General features: G+C 35.2%; 1 protein-coding gene across 1 annotated transcript; it reads right to left on the reverse strand.

The window, feature by feature from the left end:
- Positions 1-826: 826 nt before the first annotated feature.
- Positions 827-21,615, reverse strand: LOC144980485 (RNA-binding protein FXR1-like). The gene is made up of 16 exons (XM_078928095.1): positions 21,545-21,615; positions 18,400-18,452; positions 15,565-15,661; positions 13,330-13,472; positions 12,659-12,724; positions 11,665-11,758; positions 11,033-11,149; positions 9,346-9,513; positions 8,308-8,386; positions 7,972-8,081; positions 5,954-6,040; positions 5,394-5,512; positions 4,826-4,896; positions 4,038-4,259; positions 3,145-3,252; positions 827-2,267 (listed from the first exon to the last, which is right to left on the reverse strand). The coding sequence occupies exons 1-16, from the start codon at positions 21,593-21,595 to the stop codon at positions 1,642-1,644; spliced, it is 2,211 nt and encodes a 736-aa protein (XP_078784221.1). The 5' UTR covers positions 21,596-21,615; the 3' UTR covers positions 827-1,641.
- Between the last annotated feature and the right edge of the window lie 573 nt (positions 21,616-22,188).

Consider the following 22,188-nt stretch of genomic DNA (forward strand, 5'->3'; position numbering starts at 1 on the left):
ACCTGTAACTGTTACTGCTCCCTTTAGTGAAAACAGCCAGATTTTGTATCATAAGAAAAAGAGAGAGTAAAATTGAACCTTATCATTACAGGGTTAATGTTTAAGATCGGCCTTGCATTCAGTTTGTAATTTTAAAATAGATATTTGACACATTTGTGAGTATCTCTACAAATGGGATGATAGATCTGATATATCAGTCATGATCGCATCATAATGAATATTTCTCCAGAGCGTGTTGCAATTCAAATTTTACAACATACAATTAACCGCCAACTTTCCACTGGTATAAGAGTATCACACCTCGTCAGCAAATTTGTAAACCAAGACTTACTTTTGGAATACTGCGGCTTTTCGAAATACTGTTTCTCATTTGAGCAATCAGTGGCAGGTTTGCGTATGTGTAAAACAAAGCATGTCACGGGGTTTGCAACTCGGGAGTCAATATTGGGAGAGTATTGGGTACATGATTGCCAAGGTCATCTTGTCATGAAAGATGATATACAATCATTACAAATAAAATTTAAAAAAAAAAAAAAAATGATGATGATGAAAAAATGCAACTATTCCTCTTCTTTCTCATTTAAGAGTCAATAAATTTAGAAATAAAATCAATAAAACAATGACTAAAATGTAACTGTTACCTTACAGTGGTAAACATGAACCCAATATCCGTAAAAGGACAGGCTAATTTTTGTTCTTAGGCCATTCAATGTATCATTTCTCTCCTTCTTTCTATTGTTTTTTTTTTTTTAAATTATACTTTTAAAAAGAACTTGGGCCTTTTTTTCTTTTAATTCGTTCATTTTTTTTTCATGACTGGTGAGGAATCTATTTCACAAAAAAAAAAAAAAAAAAAAAAAGGAAAAAAAAACAAAAAAAACAAAAAACTAAGTACATTCAACCAGTCCCAATGACTCACACACACACACCCGAACATATAAACGGTTTAAGTCTACCATGTTCCACATACAAGCTGAAATCACTAAAAACACACACGCTAAACACAAGCATTACCCACTACATTGCTTAATTAAGTAATCATAGAAAATTTTCATCTATCTATTCACACATATGTACACATAATTTATTCACACGAGTTATTTACATAATGTTTCTCAAACCACACAACCTTTTACAGAACTCAAATTCTTCATGACGTAAACAACGTAATTAAAATATGAATGTATAAATAATGAAATGATTTTGATTGTATTGAACAGCAGCTGGAAATGCCCCACAGATTTTTAAATACATGCACCCTAAACTCGCATATACATACACTCTAAAAGTTGCTTATACATACAACTTAAAACTCGCATACATACAAATGATTTCCTCTGTTAAAAAAATAAATAAATAATCCATAATTTATTGAGACAAAATTTGGTTGAGAGTTTTCAAAAAAAAGAAAACAACGCACAAATGCAAACTTTAAACACTGTTTAAAAAAAAACAAAACCAACAAAACAAATCTAAATAACATGTTAGTAATCATAATGATATGCATAAACATTCATAGCCATGAAAGTCAACAGTGATTGTTCTCAAATCAACTTCAATGATAATCTTAATAACAATAATGATACAAAATGATACAAGCAATCATCCTCACTTACTTCCATTTTCTTACACAACCAACTCTTACTTACACTCTCCATTCACGAGTTCATCCTTCATTTTGGCACTGTTGCTGTTATTACTACTACTGCTGTTGTTGTTGTTGTTGTTGTTGTTGTTACTGTTACTGTTACTTTTGGCCGAACCCATCTTATTCTTGTTTGCCAATTTGGAGTCGGAATCACTCCCACTATGATGGTTCCCAGTTGCCACTTTTGAGATCTGGTTGTTTGAAGAAGGATTGGAGGAACTGTTCGTGTTCCCTCCTCCCCTGATTCGGTTATCTCGGGGCGGCCTAGGGTCCCGCGGTTCTTTAGCAGGCAGAGACGGGTGATCTCCCTTGGCAGCCCTGTCTCCGGCACCAGATCCGTTGACAGCTTGAAGACCAGAGTTGCTGGCGTTGCGGGTTGGGCCAGAGTTGGAGCCTGAGGGTGGAAGCATTCCGTCAGAATCACGAGGGGTGTGAGAAGGATGGTGGTAGCCTCCCCTTCCGCCTCGACCCCCGCGTCCACTGCCATAACTGCGATGATCACCTCGATAATTAGAAATACTGGTATCGGTTTCAGTGCCTGACGCGGCGCTCGAGTTTCCACGAGTCGGTCGATTTTTTCTCCTCCTCTGCCGTCTTTGCCTGTCATGTTGATCATAATCTGAAAAGAAGAATAAAGAGAGAGGTTGGGATATAAAAATACAAACTTTCCTGATACACTTTTGTTTCGATAATCAAGAAATATTTCAGACATTCCTTTGCTTGACAGACTAATGCTCAACCCATTGAGCTCTCAGATCACCAACAATAAATTTTTAACGCCAGTAATTAAATTCTAACATCAACGATAATTATTATTCTTTATCTTAAATTCCTTTCACTTGTCCGAACATAATGTTATGCCAAACTTCACTATAGCTCAAGTGTTATGTGTGGATTATTTGGTCTCCAGTTCCCTTTCCACCTCGCCATGATGGATGAAGCCAACGAATAAAACATTACATCGTTAACATAATAAATTCAATGTTCACCAGCAGGTATATCCCAATAATAATAATAATAATAATAATAATAATAATAATAATAATAATAATAATATAATAATAATAATAATAATAATAATAAAGTATTCTTCTATAACGTTAAATGCGGAAGCCTCAAAGCGCTCTACAATATACTTAACCATAAACACACCCATATAACAGTCGTACAAACTAACTAAGCAAGTTTTACAGAATGAAATAACAGTGACCTTCAACAAAATGAGAACCAAAAAAAACAAACAAACAATTAATTCCCCTCCTCATTACATCAATATACTCAATAGCTCTGTGTAAGTGGTAGTTACATTGCTGTGGATTGCAAGGCCATGAAGACCGATGAAAAATGATGTCATAAGGACAAAGAAAAATCAAATGTCTTTAAGGACCCTGCTCACAGGATTAAAATATTGCTTTCATGTGAAAATTTCAACGATGTTTGTTTTTTTGTTTTGTTTTTTCCCCCATGTGGCAACAGTTAAAAAAGAAGACACAAACCTTGGTCTTGACTAGTAACACTGGCATTGTCCAGTACAGTGTCATCATCATCTGTCATTCTGCGACGAAACCTATTTTCCATGGCATCCTCCTCATGGTCAAAGTCCCCTAGAATTAAGAAGAAAAAAAAAGAAATGATGTTGCACAACCTCATCTTCCGTGTAAAGCACCTACTATCACCACTCTTGTGTTCAGATGAATGGGTCTTGGAAGATGCCGACCATGGAGATCAGAAAAACCATCGCTAATATAATAGCCCAGCAGATATGAACTGTATGCAGAGACGCCAACATACCGTACGATAAGCCTAAAATGTGAAAACTATGTCTTCACAAATCTTGACCGTTTTGTGACCATGATCCTCCATTTGATTGATATATATTTATGTTGAACTTGAGAAAATTAAAGCACGAGACAAAATACATTATTTTCTAGAATGATCCTATCTAGAAAGGTGATCAAAAACATTTGAAAAGTATTTATTTAGAGGGGAAAAAAATGATAGAAAAGCAATAAAAAAATTTGAACACATACATGCTCATCCAGCATGGGTTGAAGACTAAATATAACACAACACATTCTAAGTAAACTTTTAGAATAGAACAAATACTAGCAAGTGCTATTTATCTAAATATGATCTTTATGTCAATAAAAAATATGTATTTATGTTTGTCGCATTTTAGCAGTGATGATTAATTTTCTATAACAGAAAATTCCCATCTCACAAAAACATCAAGAAAATGGACAGCAATGGTACTTAAATCTGCATCACAAGTTCTTGATAAAAAAACAAACTAATGAGAAATGAGTACTTTTATGTACCTTACTCAAATTCGGTTTCCTGATACATATCGGCTGTTCATTTTTTAGAAGTTTTCAATGAAATGGCTTACCGGGTCCTCTAGACATGTGACCGCCACCACCTCTGCCTCCTCGCATGCCTCTCATTCCTCTTCGGTAACCACCCCCACCTCTGCCTCCGCGATGATTTATGGCACTATCTGTTAAGTATCCACCTCCTCCTAAGTGTTTGTCGTCATCTGCATCCATCGACCAGTCTCCTACAGAATTACCAGGCCCATGGAGATCATCTCCTGACATATAAGCACCGTCACCTAAGGATTAAACAATTAAATATATTACTCTCTCCAATCTTCCCAGACAGAACAACAATTTAAAAAGTTCTCTCCAATCTTCCCAGGCAGAACAACAATTTAAAAAGCTCTCACCAATCTTCCCAGATACAATTTAAAAAGCTCTTTTCAATCTTTAGAAGGGTCAACAATGACCAGAAGAATTGTCCATTTCAACCGAAGTTCTTAACTTACATCCGTTTTAAAAAAACAAAAAAAACAAACTAAATTATCTCAAAGGCAGTGAATCTATATTACATTAAATGTTCCAAATAACGTGATAGTATAGCAGCTATAATCAACTGGAGCCACAGAGCCCAGATAGCAGGTGTGAATCCCTCCATTTTTGTAGCATGCCTGCAGCAGCTTAAAATAAAATTAATTCGACCAAATTTGACTTCTTGTTACAAACAAATTTTATCTGTATCAAAGGCATGTTATTTAAAAAAACAAACAAAAAAAAAATTCAATATAAAGTGGAATGATAAATTCAAATGCAAAAAAAAAAAAAAAAAAAAGAAATGATTTTTAAAACTAAAAAAATTTACCGTATCTTCGACCCCTGCCACCACCTCTACCTCGTCCACCACGCCCTCTACGATCCTCAAATGGAGTATCCCTGAAATTTGACAAAGAAAATTCTAAATCCAACATCCAGATTTTTTCTAACTTGCTGATCTGATGTTCACAAATATAGTAAATAGTAATGACACCTCACAGGTGTAATGTCTCGTCCTATATATGATGAGTTGCAGTTGGCTTGGGATCACTTGTATAGCACTTTGAGCACATTTAGTGGATATTGCGCTCACATATATCTTTACAGCCCAGTTTTCTGTTTTCTCATCAAGCAATAAAATACTCAACAGCCTCGGATGGCAGCAGCCTATCGAGGAGTGAACCTCCAAAATAAAGCATGGTCCTCCGAGTTTGAGGTTTGGACGTCGAGCTACCAACTCCACTCCATCACAAACAATTTTTACAATAGAAAACCAATCGGCCTCATGTGCTGCTGAATCACTAAAGAGGACAAGTAAAGGAAATGAAAAAAAATAACATAAATGAAAGCAATTCAACAAAGCAAATCCGAAAGCAATTTTGTAGCATTTGACTTACAAGTAGCCTCCCCATCTTCTGTCGCGGGGTGGAGGAAAGTAGGAACCTGGTTGGGGTACCGATAATGACTTGAGCTGCTGGTCTATCTCCAGTTTGGCTTGACGTAATTTTTCAACCTCCTTTTATTTTTATGAGGTGAGAGAAAAGAGAAAAGGAGAAAAAAAAAAAAAAAAATCAATTTCTCATAATCGTAATAGTAGTAGTAGTAGTAGTAGTAATAATAATAATAATAGTAAAAGCAACAACTACAGAATTCAAAGCGAAACCATCAAACATAATGGAAGTAAAGAAAGAAAAAAGAAAGAAAAAGAAGCAAAGCAAAATGTCTGGTGTTTACATTAAATTGTATCACCCTTTTTTTTCTTCTTACAAACAAATCTTCTCATATCCAAATCCGAGTTTGGCGTAGATGAGCTAACACGACAGTCAGATGTTGATATAAAGAGCTTCAAACTCACAGCTAACAGATTTGCACTTTGCACCAACCGGTGTTAAGTCAGAATTTTTTTTTTTTAATCAATATCAGTGAATGGGTATTTGAAGTTAAAACCATTTCCCACCTTGAGGTGATCCAAGTGGTATTCTAACAACAGTTTGGCATTGCTGATGCTCTCCATGGTGCCAACAAAAATGAAAGGTACCTGTCCCTGTAAAAGGAAAATTACAGGGGAAATAATTAAGACCAAAAAAAAAATATTTAAAAGATATTTATTTTTTAAAAAAGCAGTTTTTAACCCTTTCCTTACCAACTATAGGAAAATCGTCACATTCGTTACGATACAACCAACATTTTTCTTTTTCAAATTTATTATCTTGTACATCAAAATATTTAAAGAAAATGAACAGTGTGTTGTAGAGCATGTTTTGCTAAAGAAATTGTTTATCACAAGAACTTACTGTTGTTGTGTTTGAGTGATAAAAATCTAATTTTGTGTTAGTGTTGGGTGTGACGTTTTTGGGAAAATCATGAAAATGGCTGGTAAGGAGAGAGTTAAGCTTGGTGCACAAGAGGGATTGCTCTCATTTCAATTATAATGCAATGAATATAGAAAGGATTGTAAGCACTTCACACACACACACACAAACATACACGCAATTAAGAGCCTCCTAACACAAGAAATTAGGGATTTATTCTGGTGCGGATGACTCAGTGGTACAGCATTGTAAACAAAAGCAAATGTTACTGAGCACGGTCAGACAAGCAAGGTGATTGACAATGATTTCCAAAAATGAAACCCTTGGATAAGGTACTTAATCCCAATCGACTCATGAGTAGATGAGTACCTGGCTTTACACAGTGATTGGCATTGTAGTTGGAGACATTCTAAATTTAAACCTCAGTACGAAGTGGAAATTTGGACCCATACTGCCTGTTGGGAATTTAAATGGAGCAGCATCACTGACACTGTATTGTACTTTCATCATATTTATATACCAAAGTTGCCAATTCAGGAGGCAAAAATTTACTGAACTTTTACACAAACATAGACCAAACCTTTTTGAGCGCTGATTGTTTTGTTTTGTTTTTCAGGGTTTTACGGCGCTTGCAACACATTTAGGTTATATCAGCGCCAGTAAAAAGGAAGAAAATGGGATAGTGAAAAGTTCTAGAATTACAATTAAAGCACCCAAGAGGAAGGAAGACAAAGGGGAACTGGGAACAAATAGGAATCAGATGCAGATTCCAAGAGCAAACCATCAATGTACTTAGTTTGAGATCACCTATAAGTCTCATCCGGACACAAGCACAAAATCCAACAAAGAGGAATACACTCAAATGCTTACATTATACATTAAAAATAACAAACATAATAATACATAACAGAGACATGATTTACAAGGAAAAAAATATCATCTCCCAAAACAATAACTATGCATTTGACTGTTTCCCTCCCAGCCAAGGAACTCCAGCCAGGGTCAGGACAAAACCAAGTAATCTCACTCCAAGACAACGACAGAAAACAATTGGAAAACGGGTATGGTGGGATAGAAGACACAGCATGTACCTCCCTGCCCACTATGGGAGGTCAGGATCTCCACCCAGTTTGAGCGCTGAACTCCAGTAAAAAGACATTATGAACTTATTTTTGTCAGTTTAGCAGGTGATTGGAAAATATACTGAATTCCGTAAACATACGGAAAATTGGCAACCTTGATTTACAATATTTATGAAATTTCACATTAAAGCTTGTAAATCCAAAAACCCCTTATGCATTTAACAGATAATGCTGCATAAAAATACAATATTATCCTTTCAAATTGGAATAAAAAATCAAAATTTAATCAAAATGAAGTTTTGACAAGCAAGGATGATCACTAAATTTTTAATTGTGCCAAAGAGGCTCATGACACAATCTTGAAATTTGAATATAGAAACATTTTCTTTTATACATTCCACAGTCACTAGCCACAAGGTCACATTTTTGTCCTCATTGAATGGACATCAAATTATTCTCTCTCCTCTAATAAACAGCAATGGTCTTTCTACAATATAACATTCCACCATACAAATGGTGAGGGATCTCTTCAACTCAGTTGATAAGGCACACACTCTTCCCACAAGCAGGATAAGAATTACCTCTTCTCTCTCAGTGACATTTTCATTATCCCCTTCAATTTTGACTCGTACTACACCAGACTTGTCAACAATGTCCTGGATATTGCGTCCGTTCTTCCCGATCACTTTTGCTGAAAAAAAAATTAATAATTTAAAAGATTTTGAAAAAAAAAAAAAAGAAATTAAAAAAAAAATAACTGAAATTTATTCTGATTGAAGAAATGAAAATGACAATAAAGAAAATAATAAATTATTTTAAAATTATTTTTAAATCAAGGATTGGACTTCGAGAAATAGAATCTATTTTTCTTTTGGTAACTATTCATTGTGAAAATGAATAATGCAACAGACACTTACCGACAAGATCTCTTGGGACCTGGAAATTTTCCTCAGAAAACTCTAATAAGCCCCTGGCAGAACGTACTGCTTCTTGTGTCTGTCAGAAAAAGAAACAAAAAATGTTATGCAAAATGATAGGTTATTTTGTTGTTGTTTAAAGGCAATAATATACAGGAATAATCTAAAAAGGAGAAAATAATAACAAATCTCAGGACGACTAACAATTCATAAGTCAGCATTATCATTAATGATCCATAATACATATATACACAGAAATAGAATGCTGTGACACTTCAAATTAAGCATTTTGACCAACTTTCAAAAGGAAAGCCAAAGTCACAATAATCAAACAACACCGACCTTTCATTAGTTTCAATAGGGAATGAGATTAGCGGAAGAATAGCGTCCCTTGATTGGACGTCACCTTACAGAGAGAATGTCAACATGGTTTTGCGTATGCGTCTCTCTCGTCCTCGCTTTTGGTGAAGTGTCTCATGCCGCTTTCACCGGAAGCGAGGACGAGAGACGTATGCGCAAAACCATAATGACGTTCTCTCTAATAACTTCTCCGTCGGTGACGTCCAATCAAGGGATGCTACTCTTCCGCTAATCTCATTCTCTATTCAGTGATATGACTTTGAAATATGACAAGAGCCTCAGAGCTATTGAAATTAATCAAACTAAAGGATTCAAAATAGGCAATTATAAATACCAAATTTCATACATGTTTTGCATGTATGACATACAGAAAAAAAAAGTAGAAGTAGTAGTAGTAGTAGTAGTAGTAGTAGTAGTAGTAGTAGTAGTAGTAGTAATAGTGGTAGTAGTAGTAGTAAGAAGTAATAGAAGAAGAAAAGAAGAAAAGAGAAGAAGAAGAAGAAGAAGAAGAAGAAGAAGAAAGAAGAAAAGAAGAAAGAAGAAAAGAAGAAGAAGAAAGAAGAAGAAGAAGAAGAAGAAGAAGAAGAAGAAGAAGAAGAAGAAGAAAGAAGAAGAAGAAGAAGAAGAAAGAAGAAAAGAAGAAGAAGAAGCGAAGCAAAAACAAAATGCTGGCCATACCTCTCCATAGACCTTGAATGTACACGAGGTCTCATCCAAATCAATGCCCGTGATTCCCTCCACTTTGCGGGCTTGTTGAATGTTGGCTCCATGGGTTCCAATGGCCAGACCCATCAACTCATCACGGACAGTGAACTCTTCCATGTATCCAGAGCGAATCTTGGTACTCTACACATGACCCAACAAGGACAAGATGACAATGACATTTCAATATTTCGAAAATGGGAAGTTAAAAAAAAACAAAATTAAAAAGAAAAAAGATAAACAACTCGCTGACTTCACTTTACGATCACATGAAAGAAAAATATACTCAAAAGCCAATACAATAGGGATGCATTACAGCCAACTTTTCAAATAGCTAAAATGGGACATCCTAATACGCGCTACCATCATGACCCAAAAACAGCAGTAAGTTTAGACTATTATTGTTTATTATTACTAAAAAAATTTTTAAAAACTAAAGCTTATATTCAATACCCTCTATTGGTCTATTACTTATTTAAATTCATTGTCAAAAAATGATAATCCTGGGACATACAAGGATCATTTCCATACATATAAATAGTCCAATATTTAAAAAATTTTCTTTTAAAAAGTTTTCTCCAGATTGCCAAATCGGGACAAACCAATTTTATCAGGACAGTTGGTCGCTATAAAAATGAGATATTATTTAGCTTAATTTCCACTAAATGTGCTCAAAGTGCTTTACAATGGGTCCCTGGCCAATAGCAACACTTAACATTTAGGACAAGACATGACACCAGTTAGGCGACACTGTTAACGGCCAGGTACTCATTTTACACCTGAGAGAATGTGAGCAAAGAGCCTTTTCCAATGACTCAACTATGCGTCGAGCGAGGCTCGAACCCAGGACTTTCTGATCTGAAAGAGAGTGTCATACCACTAGACCACAAAGCTGCACAGTTGGTTGCTATGTTTGGAGAACATTTATATCGTTTTGTTTTATTCAAATTTTTTGTTGATTTTTTATACATGAAAGTGACAGAACGACAGATTGGAAAAAGAGCGACGCAGCTCACATTTTAACACAACTCAATGTAAACCTGACATGTTCTTTGTGTTACAGAATATTAGAGAGACTTTATTAGAAAATGCCATCCACTGAAGAATGTCAAACTTATTAGACTCACAATCTTGTAATTATAATGTAGACTTTATTTTGTTTGTGTCTTTTATTCCCCTATTACTACCACTTTCTAACTTGTTAGAGTCTTTCAGTGCTCCCTTTCAAATTATTGGACCAATTAATAATCATTCAACGGTACCAACAAAATCATTCGGGCTAAACTCAGACCTGCCAACCCTACATATTCCAAAAGTGGAATCAGGAAGCCTGAAAATAGGAATTTGAGACAAAAAATAGAAATTTCACCTCTTTCACCCCCCCCCCCCCCCCCCCCCCCCCCCTCCCTTTCCACTTTGCTCTTTTTTTATTCTTACCATTGTCAATCATCATTTTGGAGACAATGGCGGAATAGTACAAAAAGGAAGAGTGAAAATAGGAATGATTCCGCGAAAAGCGGAAGGGTTGGCAGGTATGTAAACCGTATCTGTTAAACATTTGACCTCTTTTCAAATTCTTTTTTTTTTGCAAAGTTTATAAGTTCTACTAGAAAGTATCTTATACCACTGATAACCATACAATATAATAAGTTACCATACAGACCTGTAGCTTTTTAACAGCCTCCTCTGTTCGCAGCTTTAAAAGAACTTTTTGTCGCAGGTTCCGCAAAAACATGTCACCAATCATGGAAGCTCTCTTAATGACACTTGAATTGGTTGACTAAAAACAAATGAAAAATTGAAAGAGAAAAATAAGATTTGCACACTTTCATTCTCAGTTATAAAAAAAAATTGATAATCCAGACTTAGATTTCAGAACTTAACTTAAAATTTACTTTTTGAGAAAATCACGTCTTTTGCTTTCATTTTACAAACAATACAGTAATGATTTTTATTTTTTATTGTCCGTTTTTAATCTTTATTAGTCATACATTATTTTAATGACATCATCACTTTAAGCTTTAGTTAATTATTTTGACCTATGAACCCTATGAGAATGGAATCAGTCACAACCAGCAACATTGAGGTAATGTCTGCGCAGAATCTGAGGTTTTCAGGTTATTTATATAAATAATTTCAAATGTGAAACATTTCTAATGAAAAGGAAAAAGAACATTGTCCAGATATGTGGAATTAAATCAAATCCTAAAGATCAAACTATCAAAGACAATAAAAAAAAAAATTAAAAAAGAAAAAAAAAGAAAGACAGAAAAATAAATAAATAAATATACTCACAAGAACATGAATAGATCTATCATCATTATTGTAAGTGACAACAGCACCACCGATATGTTTACGAAATTCTTGCATAGTTAATTCCTCTTGGCACCTTGATAGTTAAAAGAGAGAAGAGAAAAAAAAAACAAAAAAACAAACCCATTTTAGATCATCAATCAGGTAATTGGTCAATTACATCCAAAAGTAAAAAAAAAAAAAAAAAAGTCTTTTAATTTACGGAATACTTACGGTAAAATGTCTATAAAAATTGTCAATGTGAACCAAGCAATACAGTGGTGGTAATTCCAGGTTGAGGTAAAAAGAAATGCAAACCACGATGTGTAACTGCTAAAGTGATCAAGTAACAAATACTACACAGCAGACCTGCCAAATTGAAAACTTCAAATTTAGTCATTTTTATGTCAATTTTTAGTAGTTTGACAAGGAAATTCGTAATTTCTGAAATTGTGTACGAAGAACCACAATATTATTATTATTATAGTAGTAGTAGTAGTAGTAGTAGTAGTAGTAGTAGTAGTAGTAGTTGTTCTTCTTCTTATTATTATTTGAGTATTACTAAGAATTTAAAATTCGTAAATTTCCATAAAATTTCGTATTTGGCCATGAAATTTGTCTAAAATTCGTAAAACTACAAAAAATTCGGCAGGTATGACACAGACCTGTCAACTTTTTAAAAAAAAGAAAAAAATTGTCCTCTATTATTAACTTTAAAAATTAAAAATCAACAATTTACCCTCAAAGGGATTAAATAAACACTTCAAAATCCTGAAAATTAAGTTGTCTGGCATCAACTTTCATATAAAGTACATGTTTTAATAACTTAGGTTAACGAAAAATGAAATAAATCAAATTGCTCTTAATAATTGGTACAGGCATTGAAGATGAATTTATGCAAAGCTTTATTTTCAGTCTTGGCTTGATATTTTTCTTTGGTATTTACTTTTTGAGATACGTAAAATTCAATGAAAAAAAAAAAGATAAAATCTTTTACCCTTCTCTTAAATCTGGGGGCACCTCTAAAACAAACTGATAGAAGGAATCTTTTGTAACTGGTGGGCTGAAATGAAAAGAAAAAAAAAGATGGCAACTTGATTTTCAAACGATACATATCTAACCAAAAGCTATATATATGTTATAGTTGGCTCAATTTCTCGGTCTTACTAAAAGCATTATGGAAGGAGAATATACAACAGAAACCTATAAGCAAACAGAAACAAGAAAAAAATATTTATGAAGGCAACAAGGGGAAAAAATATCATAATGATTCTGTTTTGAGAATAAAATTTTATTTATTTTAGCAAGTCTTTTACTCTGTGTTGGTTTAGTTTTAAAAATTTTCATTCCTCATCTCTACGTCATGATATTGGTACCCACCAGTAAATTAATATTTTCATATGACAAATGAATGATATGTGCTAAGGGGCAGAACTAAAAAATAAGAAGTTAATTTTGTGACATAATAAAAATATATTTATATAGCGCCCCCCCCCCCCTTTTTGAGATCTTTATATATAAACCATACACATGATAAAAGAAAAGTTTTGACTCAATACAATTTATATTTAAGACATTTAATCATAAACAGGAAATATTTCTCTTTCTGCAATATTGCGACAAACTCATAAAAATTCACGTTTTGTGATAATGAACATCTGAACTCACTTGTCATTGAAAAGCCTAATCTTATCAAGAGGGAGAATGTCTGTTCCATTTCCAATCTCCACCACAGCAAATTCTCCTTTCAACATCTTTATCTTGGCTGGTAACCAGGCTTGTCCCTCATCCTCATTCAATTTTGCATATACCTAGAATAAATAGATTCAAGAAAGAACATGAAGATAGTTTGTTTTGTTCTTAAGGGCTTTACAGCGCTTGCAATGCATTTAACCCTCTCCTTACCACCCATAGGAAATTCGTCACATTCATTACGATTCAGTCAATAATTTTCATATTCTGATTTCATTTTGTTATAGCTACAGCCATAAAAACTACACACTGTGTTGCAGGGCTCGTTTTTCTGACCAAATATAGAATATACTTGTTGTTAATCTGTTTGAAAAATCTATTTTCTGTGTTGGGTTAGTATGAAATTTTGGGGTAAAATTCTGAAAATAGCTGGTAAGGAGAGAGTTAAGCCATTTCACCATCAATAAAAAGGAAGAGGATGGGATAAAAAAATTGTATTGAAACACATTTTATGATAAAAAGTTAGACAAAGAGGAATGGTTCAAATAGGGAACAGATGTGGATTCCAAGAGCACACTTTAGGTGTACTTAGTTCGAGATCGCCTATAAGTCTTATTCAGAGATTTTTTGTTTGTTTATTGCTTTAGGTCTCTTCCAACACAAATGAGGTTATATGAGAGACCGCTGAAACAAAAAAACAAGCAATCTAACAAAAATAGTACAAATGTAAATCAAAATCATAACCTAAAGATATAAGCTAAATTATAAATAACCAAGAACAAACAGGCAGAAGATTTACAGAAAAAAAAATATCCCCTGTCAAAAATACAATCACAAACCAAAGAAGCAGGATAGGCTAGTAAAGAGAAGAAGAAACAACATCACTATCGGATCGTACACCCATGCGAACATCATAGGTATATGATTCAAGGGTGATGCTCCCATCCAACCACCTGCTTATTCAGAGACAAGCACATGTCCCCACTTAAATGTTTACAAAACAATATATTTAAGACAATGAAAAAAAAAAAAAAAATTATATAAAAAAAATAAAATTATATAGTAATAACAGAAAGATGATAAACAAGGAAGTTTCGTTTCGTTTTTAAGGGTTTTACGGCGCTAGCAACACATTTAGGTCATATCAGCGCCAATAAAAAGGAAGAAAATGGGATAGTAAAAGGTTTAGAATTACAATTAAAGCACACAAGAAAAGGTAAGACAAAGGGGAATTGGTTCAAATAGGAAACAGGTGTAGATTCCAAGAGCACACTATCAAAGTACTTAGTTTTGATATCACCTAAAAGTCTCATCCAGACACAAGCATGGGTCCCCGCTAAGAGGAATACACTCAAATGTTTACAATTCATAAATCATATGTAAACAAAACATAATACAGTGCATAACAGAGAGATGATTTACAAGACAAAAAATATCATCTCCCAAAACTCTATACATTTAACTGTTTCCCTTCCAGCTAAGGTATCCGGCTGGGGCCAGGACAAAACCAAGTTATCTCATTCCAAGACAAAGACAGAAAGCAAGTTGGAAAACAGATATAGGGGGATAGAAGACATGGCAAGTACCTCCCTGCCCACTCTGGGAGGTCAGGAACCCCACCCAGTAAACAAGGAAGAAAACTCTGCTTCCCTCCCAGACAAGAGTTCTAGCCTGGGGCCAAGTAATCTCAATGCAATACAACAAACACAGAGAACAAGTTGGAAAACATATTCATATATGGGGGGAGGACGTTAATATATGCCTCCCTGTCCTCTATGGGAGGACATAAGATACCACCCAAGAAAATGAAGCAGTTTGAAGTAGGCTGAACATGGTGAAGTGTGAATGTTTATAGATAATCATATTTATATTACTGAATTGAATTGTTTATATTTTTATAATGCAGATATAAGATTTCTATACAACTCTAATCTGAATGACTTCCAATTAAAATTGCTTATTTATGTATATTACTCACAAAGGATGAATAAATCATAATAATCACTTATTTTTCAAAAAGGCAAAAGAGACGTATCCAACACCAATCATCCATAAAATAAAATGCCAACGAAACAGAATTCATGCACCTTACAAATCAATATATATCTGCTTTTATTAAAAACAAATGACTGGCATTGAAAACCAGGAATAGAATGAAAAGACTTCAACAACAACAATTATTATTATATATAATAAAAGAAAAGTTCTCACCTCTACCCTCTCGTCCACTTTGAATTCAGGTTTGGCTTGTTCCCCACTGGGTGGAAAACGTACATTGGACAGCTTGACCTTGCGCTCTGGCTGCCAACTACAGATAAAAACAATGATGAATATCAAATTGTAATGTAATATTTTTCAATGAGTCCAGAAAAACTTATTTTTGCAAATTATGCAAAAGCCATTTCAACTAAAGGAGGACTTTGCAGATGGAACTTGAACTTCAGCTTTCATATAGCGCAATATTCACTAAACACGCTCAAAGCACTTTACAAAGGGTCCCTCACCAACAGCAACATGTAGAACGAGACATGACGCCTGTTAGGCGATAAAACAATTTTTTTCTGACAGAAACAACACTATTAACAGCCAGGTATTCATTTTACACCCGAGTACAGAGAGAGAATGTGAATAAAGAGCCTTTTCCAAGGATTCAAGTAAATAAGTATGCGCCGAGCGAGGCTCAAACCCAGGACCTTCAGATCCGAAAGCGAGTGTCATACCACAAGACCACATAGCCCCACAAAGAGGAAGAGGAGGCAATAAAATAAAAATAAATAAATAAATAAAAATATACCAGTAAATAAATAACTCCATAAATAGAGTATCTGTAAATCAAATCGCTCAAAGACCGATCAGTCAGTGATGACAGGTCATAAATTGGTAATAATTAATAGAAATATGATTATGTAATCAATTTTCGATCCGCACAAACCATACATATTTCCAATCAAAATTGGCAATAAAGCCCCAATCTTCGTGGTCTGCTTTACAAACCAATCTATAAATACAGTTAGATTTTATTTCATTCTCAATTTCCACGACAGCGTAGGTAGCAGCTGATTTACTTTGGGTAATTGTCTCCTTCCTTGTTTGCAAATAATAATGTGACCTATCGTCTCAAAATGGTATGACTCATGAGGTAACCCTTGACTTTATAATGCTTGAAATTCAATTTCAAACTCAACTTGAGCAGTTAAACAATATGCCCTTGTGGGGTCAGCAATTTAAAAAAAAATTTTAATTGAACAAAATTCATTTATAAAATTTTAAAGCAAATTATTAATTTGCAAAAATCCAACTAAAATGTTTTAAATTGGGTCACTTTGATTAATGATTCAATTTTTTTCACCCAGTTCATTCTGACATATCAGATTGACATACTGCATGGTAGTGCCGCGCTGAAGACCGGTCTGGACCGCGGTCCCACGGTCTTTTAGCTGTGAACCGAAGACCGGTCCCATAGGGGAAGACCGGCGGCGGTCCTCACTTCTTATCACCTTTCAACTAGTGCGGGGCGGTCCTTGCAAGGACCACGGTCCTACGGTCTCGCGCCATAGCCTACTACTTCCCCAGCGATTCGTTGCTTCGGTTGCCTATCTTCCACCAATCACCACCCATCCCACTTAATCGCACCCACCCCCCCTTTGCCATACACTAAACGACACAGACGACCATACAGGCAGACAACCACCAACCTCCACTCCGCAAACCGCCCTTTCGTGTGTGAGATGGGGGAACAGGAGGCGCACGCCTTGGACGATTCCATTATACGGGGTAAATTTCAAAATTTACTACACCATAATGATCGCAATGACAATGATCTATGGTGAAGGCATGACCCCTCTTCTCTAATGGGTTATTGTTTGAAATGTATGTGACTACTAAAGATGTGTGTGTTTGTGTGTGTGTGTGTGTGTGTGTCGAACCTAGCAAGTAGCAAATCCGATTTTTTGTTTTCTTTTGTCCATCTCTTGTCACCACTCCTTTCTATCACAGTGTTGTCATTTAAAATAATACAATAATATTAAAATTTCGTTTGGTGTTTTTACTAATCAAATAATATGAGTTTCATTAGTTTCTTCCTTCCAAAAAACACAGTTATAACGTCTGAATTTTTAAAAAGTCCAATAGAATATTTGGGGACCCCGATAGCTCAGTTGATAGAGCACTCTCTTTATACGCAAAGGGCCAGAGATCGATCCCGGGTGCAGTCGATTTTTTTCTGAATCCCTGTCTACTCAGCAATGAATGGGTAGCTGAGTTTGTTAGATCTGGCGAAAAGTCACCATCGACCCCTCTTATTACCTCATCCACCCCCTCTTATTATAACTTCACGTCTCTCTCTTACTCTTCAATGCTCGCTGCCCTCTAATGTGTTGTGTGTGTGTGTGGGGGGGGGGGGGGGGGGGGGGGGGGGGGGGGGGGGGGGGTTGGAGTTGCGTGTGTGTATCAACGCCACGAACAACTCGATCAACGCCTTGGGCGATGCCATTATCTCCGTTAATAGGGATAAATTTCAAACTTTATTAAATTATCGAAGTAACAATGAAGTACGGTGAGCAAATAAAGAAGGCATCACCCCTCTTCTCTAATTAGGTTACAATTTGAAATGAGTGTGACTACTCCGTGTGTTTTACTCCTGTAGACCACGGTTTTCATCGTGTAGCGGTCTTTAACGGTTCAAGAATGAACGATCCCACGGTCTCAAAGGTCAAACCGGTTCGAATTTCCAACAGTCTCTCAGGAATGTTCAATGTCGAAAAGGACCGGTCCTTGCGGTCTTCATTTCCCAAGGACCGTAGGACCGTGGTCCTTAAGCTTGCCAAGGACCGCCCCGCACTACTGCATGGGTCAAATCTCTACAGCCCGGGGCCAAGTAATCTCAATCCAATGCAAAGACAGAGAGCAAGTTGGAAAAGTCTATTTGTGTATGCTAGCGCCCAGAGCCAGCTTGCTGTCTGTGAGTGTGAGGATAGGCACATTATAAAATAAATGCCATCCATTATTATTATTATCATTATGATGTAAAGCACTAAGAATACTTACTTGTTCTCAAAGGAAACCAGTACCTCATCTTCATAGAAACTTTTCAAATATGCCTGAAAATGAACAAAAGATGTTTTAATTAAATTCCTAACTTTGCTTAAATACCCAACTCTGTCTTCTCCATTGATCATTGAGACATTCAAAGTATCCACGTACCATCTCTATAATTTAAATAGGTCTTTTTTATGTCATTGTAAGTGCATTTTTTCAGAGTTTGTATTACACCACATTTATATGGCTGCTTTATTGAAATTGAAAATCATAGTTTGGAAAAATTTATGCAAAATAACCAATGAAAAAATGAACTGAATTCAAATCATCTCGACCTCTAGCCATCTAAACCCAGAGTTTCAGCAAACTTCAAAGGTGTTTTATAGAAAAAAATGTTTCTAAACATTTCAGTCCATTTTGAAAGCTTTCTTGAAGATTTATCTCAAATCCTTCTTCTACTTCTTCGTCCGCAGAGGAGTGGTATCACGCCAAAGACCATCTCTTGCTGTTGCATATTTTGATTATTTTGGGCAGGTCTAGAGTATATATGACGAGCATTGTCTTCTCTTCACCACAATCACAATTGAATACATTTGCATTGACTTGACCAACTGTGTTATAAAAAATACCTCAGCCGGGGGAAAAACATGACAAGCAGAAATTGTGTCTATTCTGGGTTTATGGACAGTGAGAAGCAATAAAGCAAATGACAATGACAATGCTTATATCGCAAACCTGCCTACTTTCACAGAATGAAAAGTGTATCATATGACCTTAAAAAGTGTTGTTTTTTAAAGCAAAAGTGTGTACTTAGTGCAATACCTTACCACTCACTACTTTACACCCCCTCTAAAAGAATAAAAGAGAGAGAGAGAGAGAAAAAAACCCCAAAATACCCCAAAAAGCATTCATTTTTTAAAGTCCTAAAAAACTCAAAGTATTTTTTTTAAAATCCTTATAAAAAAAAAAAAATTATAAATTAAAAAAAAAAAAAAATAGGGCCATGCCTGGAGTGTTATATAATAAGCATGGATCTCTAGAATCTGTAAGAGGATGCATATATCGATGACTTTGGTTGCTAACTCCTCAACTCCAAGAATGCACAGTTTTCTAAATTCAGGCCAAGATTACTAGAGCTCATCAACCATGACCCATGTCTATAAATACTGGGTAAAACCATCTAATGAAGATGCTTTATTTTGAAATGTGATAAAGTATATTGAAAGTGTCCATTGGACCCCTTTAGCCTATATCGTTGGTAGTTGATTTTTTAATCTATTATTGCATAGTTGGATTTTCCCCCAAGTTGAATGGTTTACAACCTCAAGAATAGGATATATAATTTGGAAGGAATCAATAAAAATATGTCTAGTTTCTAATTGTTAAAAAAAAAGTGTAATCCAATCCAGTCATCAAACACATAAAGAGTAAAATTCTAGATGGTTAGGGAATGGAAGAAAAGTAATTTGTTTTCATTCTTAATTCCCTTTTTTGTTATCCGTCACCCTTTTCTTACCTCCACCCCCTTTCTTATACCTCCACCCCCTTTCTTATCACTCTATCATTAATCTTGAAAAACGAAATTTTGGAGAATATGGCGAAATGGCAGAAAAAAATGGAAAAGTGGTCTTCCGAGCCATCGGGCACATGGAGCAGAAGTTTATTATTTCTGATTTCTATAGCGTGAAATGGACAATAGCAATTGTTTGCTTCCATGTGCACAGGAGACTAATCTTTGGCAAAGTAAATTCCGCCAGATTTGACGTATCCACCCAATCCCTGCTGGGTGGAACAGTGGGGTCAGAAAAAAAATTTAGATTTCACCTGAGGTCGACCTTCACCTCAGTCCCTTTTGCATGTGAAGTGAGTGCTCTACTGAGTTATCAGGAATTTCGGAAAGGAAGAGTGAAAATCAGAATGGGGCCAAGCTTCAGGCCAGGCGGCACCTAAAGTAATTATCAAGAGAGTGCTTTTAGGGCACAAAAATTGAATAAGTCGCCCTCTAGATAAAACAGACAAATTTCAAAGTTTTATCAACGAATGGGATGATGTATAGGGTATATTGCATCCAAAACCAGATTTTACATATTTGAAATGAAAAACTGAATTTCATTCAAGTTTAAGTAGTGTAGTGTACTGCAGTGTAAGGCATTTGCTCCTGGCATTATTTATCATATAAACTCTAGTTGTTCCAGAGTCGAGCACATTTGGAATTACATTCTCGAACACAAATAATTATCCATAGTACAGTAGTAGAAGTAGAGCTGAAATTGATGAAAAGGTATACCTGACCAGATGACTCACAATGACTGATGACTGATGCTCAAAACCCAAAACAAGACTTCACTCACCACACACTCGTGTTTGTTGACGGATCAATCAGACATTAATTTATCATGCCGGGTAAAACACTAGACACCTTCATTTATGATTGGCAATTTTTCTTTACATATTACCCACTCACTGAACTCCTGACTCATTGTTCGTGGTCATCATCAGTCATAGAGTTAGAGTCATAGTCATAAGCCAACACGTTTTTATTTGTTCGCTCAACAACTCAAGACTTGTCAAGACGGCTTCAATTTTTTTCAACTTTCAACTTCAGCTGTAACATTTAAGGGAAATTGGTCTCTTTACTTTTAAAATTTCATATTGAAATGGTAAGCATATGTGAGTTGAAAATTATGATTGGATGACGGGAGGTAAAAGTAAAACACTGTCAACTGAAAAAAAAAAAACAACAAAAAAATGTGAAAAATAAGTTCTCAAAAAGCACCAGAAATTACGTTACAAACGACGTAAAAAATCCAGACAGTTGAGACAGGGACCAGTCTTCATCATCATTATTTTATTATATCTATAATATTATGATTTATTAATCGAGATGGATGTATGACCCAAGAAAAAGTGCCCATGGACCAGGGTAGGCGAGGAGCAGGAGTGAGTGCCATTTTGTGAGAGCATGAAATCCATTGTTGATGGTTGAAAATACGAAAGTGAAAGGCAATCCAAAGACCTTCGGCGGGCCAGGAATGAGAAGTTTACAAAAGAATTTACGTATCGAATGATGACAAACGTGAGGTCACAATTTCACTTTTAAAACAGTAAATGAGATGTTTAATTATTTTAAACAACACTAGTAGACATGACTTACTTTGTAATAAACACCGTTAATTCCTAAGACTTCAACCGAAAGGTTCTCCATTTTGAGTGAGATAATGAAAGAATGCTGGGAAATGAGGGTTGTCAGGTAAAAAGATCACTACACGCCAAATTGGTTTCTCAAGATAAACGATAAAACTAGCCAAAAATCACAATAATATTATTATCTTTTTTAAAACATTTCATTTACTAAAAATTGAAATACAAAATAAAATTTCCAATAACAATCAACGCTGACTAAGTCTTGAGAATAACTAAAATAAAATCAGCAGGGTACAGAAAAGTATAACTGCGAACAGGGTAATGTGGTTTAAAATCAAAATTAATGAGCAATAAAAATCACCGAATTTGAGATTGAATTTGCACCACAAGTTGCATCAACACCCCCCCCCCCCTCCCCCCACTCTTTTTCCCCAGCCACGCTAAGTAAAAGGAAAAGTTTATAGAGAGATATTGAAGACAAAGAATACAATTTTCACGATTTTGCTGTCACCCCCCCCCCCCCCCCCTTCCTACGCACACACATACATACACACACACACACACACACACACGTACACACACTTTTAGAATAATAATAATAATAATAATAATAATAATAATAATAATTAATAATAATAATAATATAATAATAAT

Source organism: Berghia stephanieae, chromosome 10 (genome assembly GCF_034508935.2).
Source record: "Berghia stephanieae isolate SIO BIC M18660-M18661 chromosome 10, UCSD_Bste_1.3, whole genome shotgun sequence".
Taxonomy (NCBI): Eukaryota; Metazoa; Mollusca; class Gastropoda; order Nudibranchia; family Aeolidiidae; genus Berghia; species Berghia stephanieae.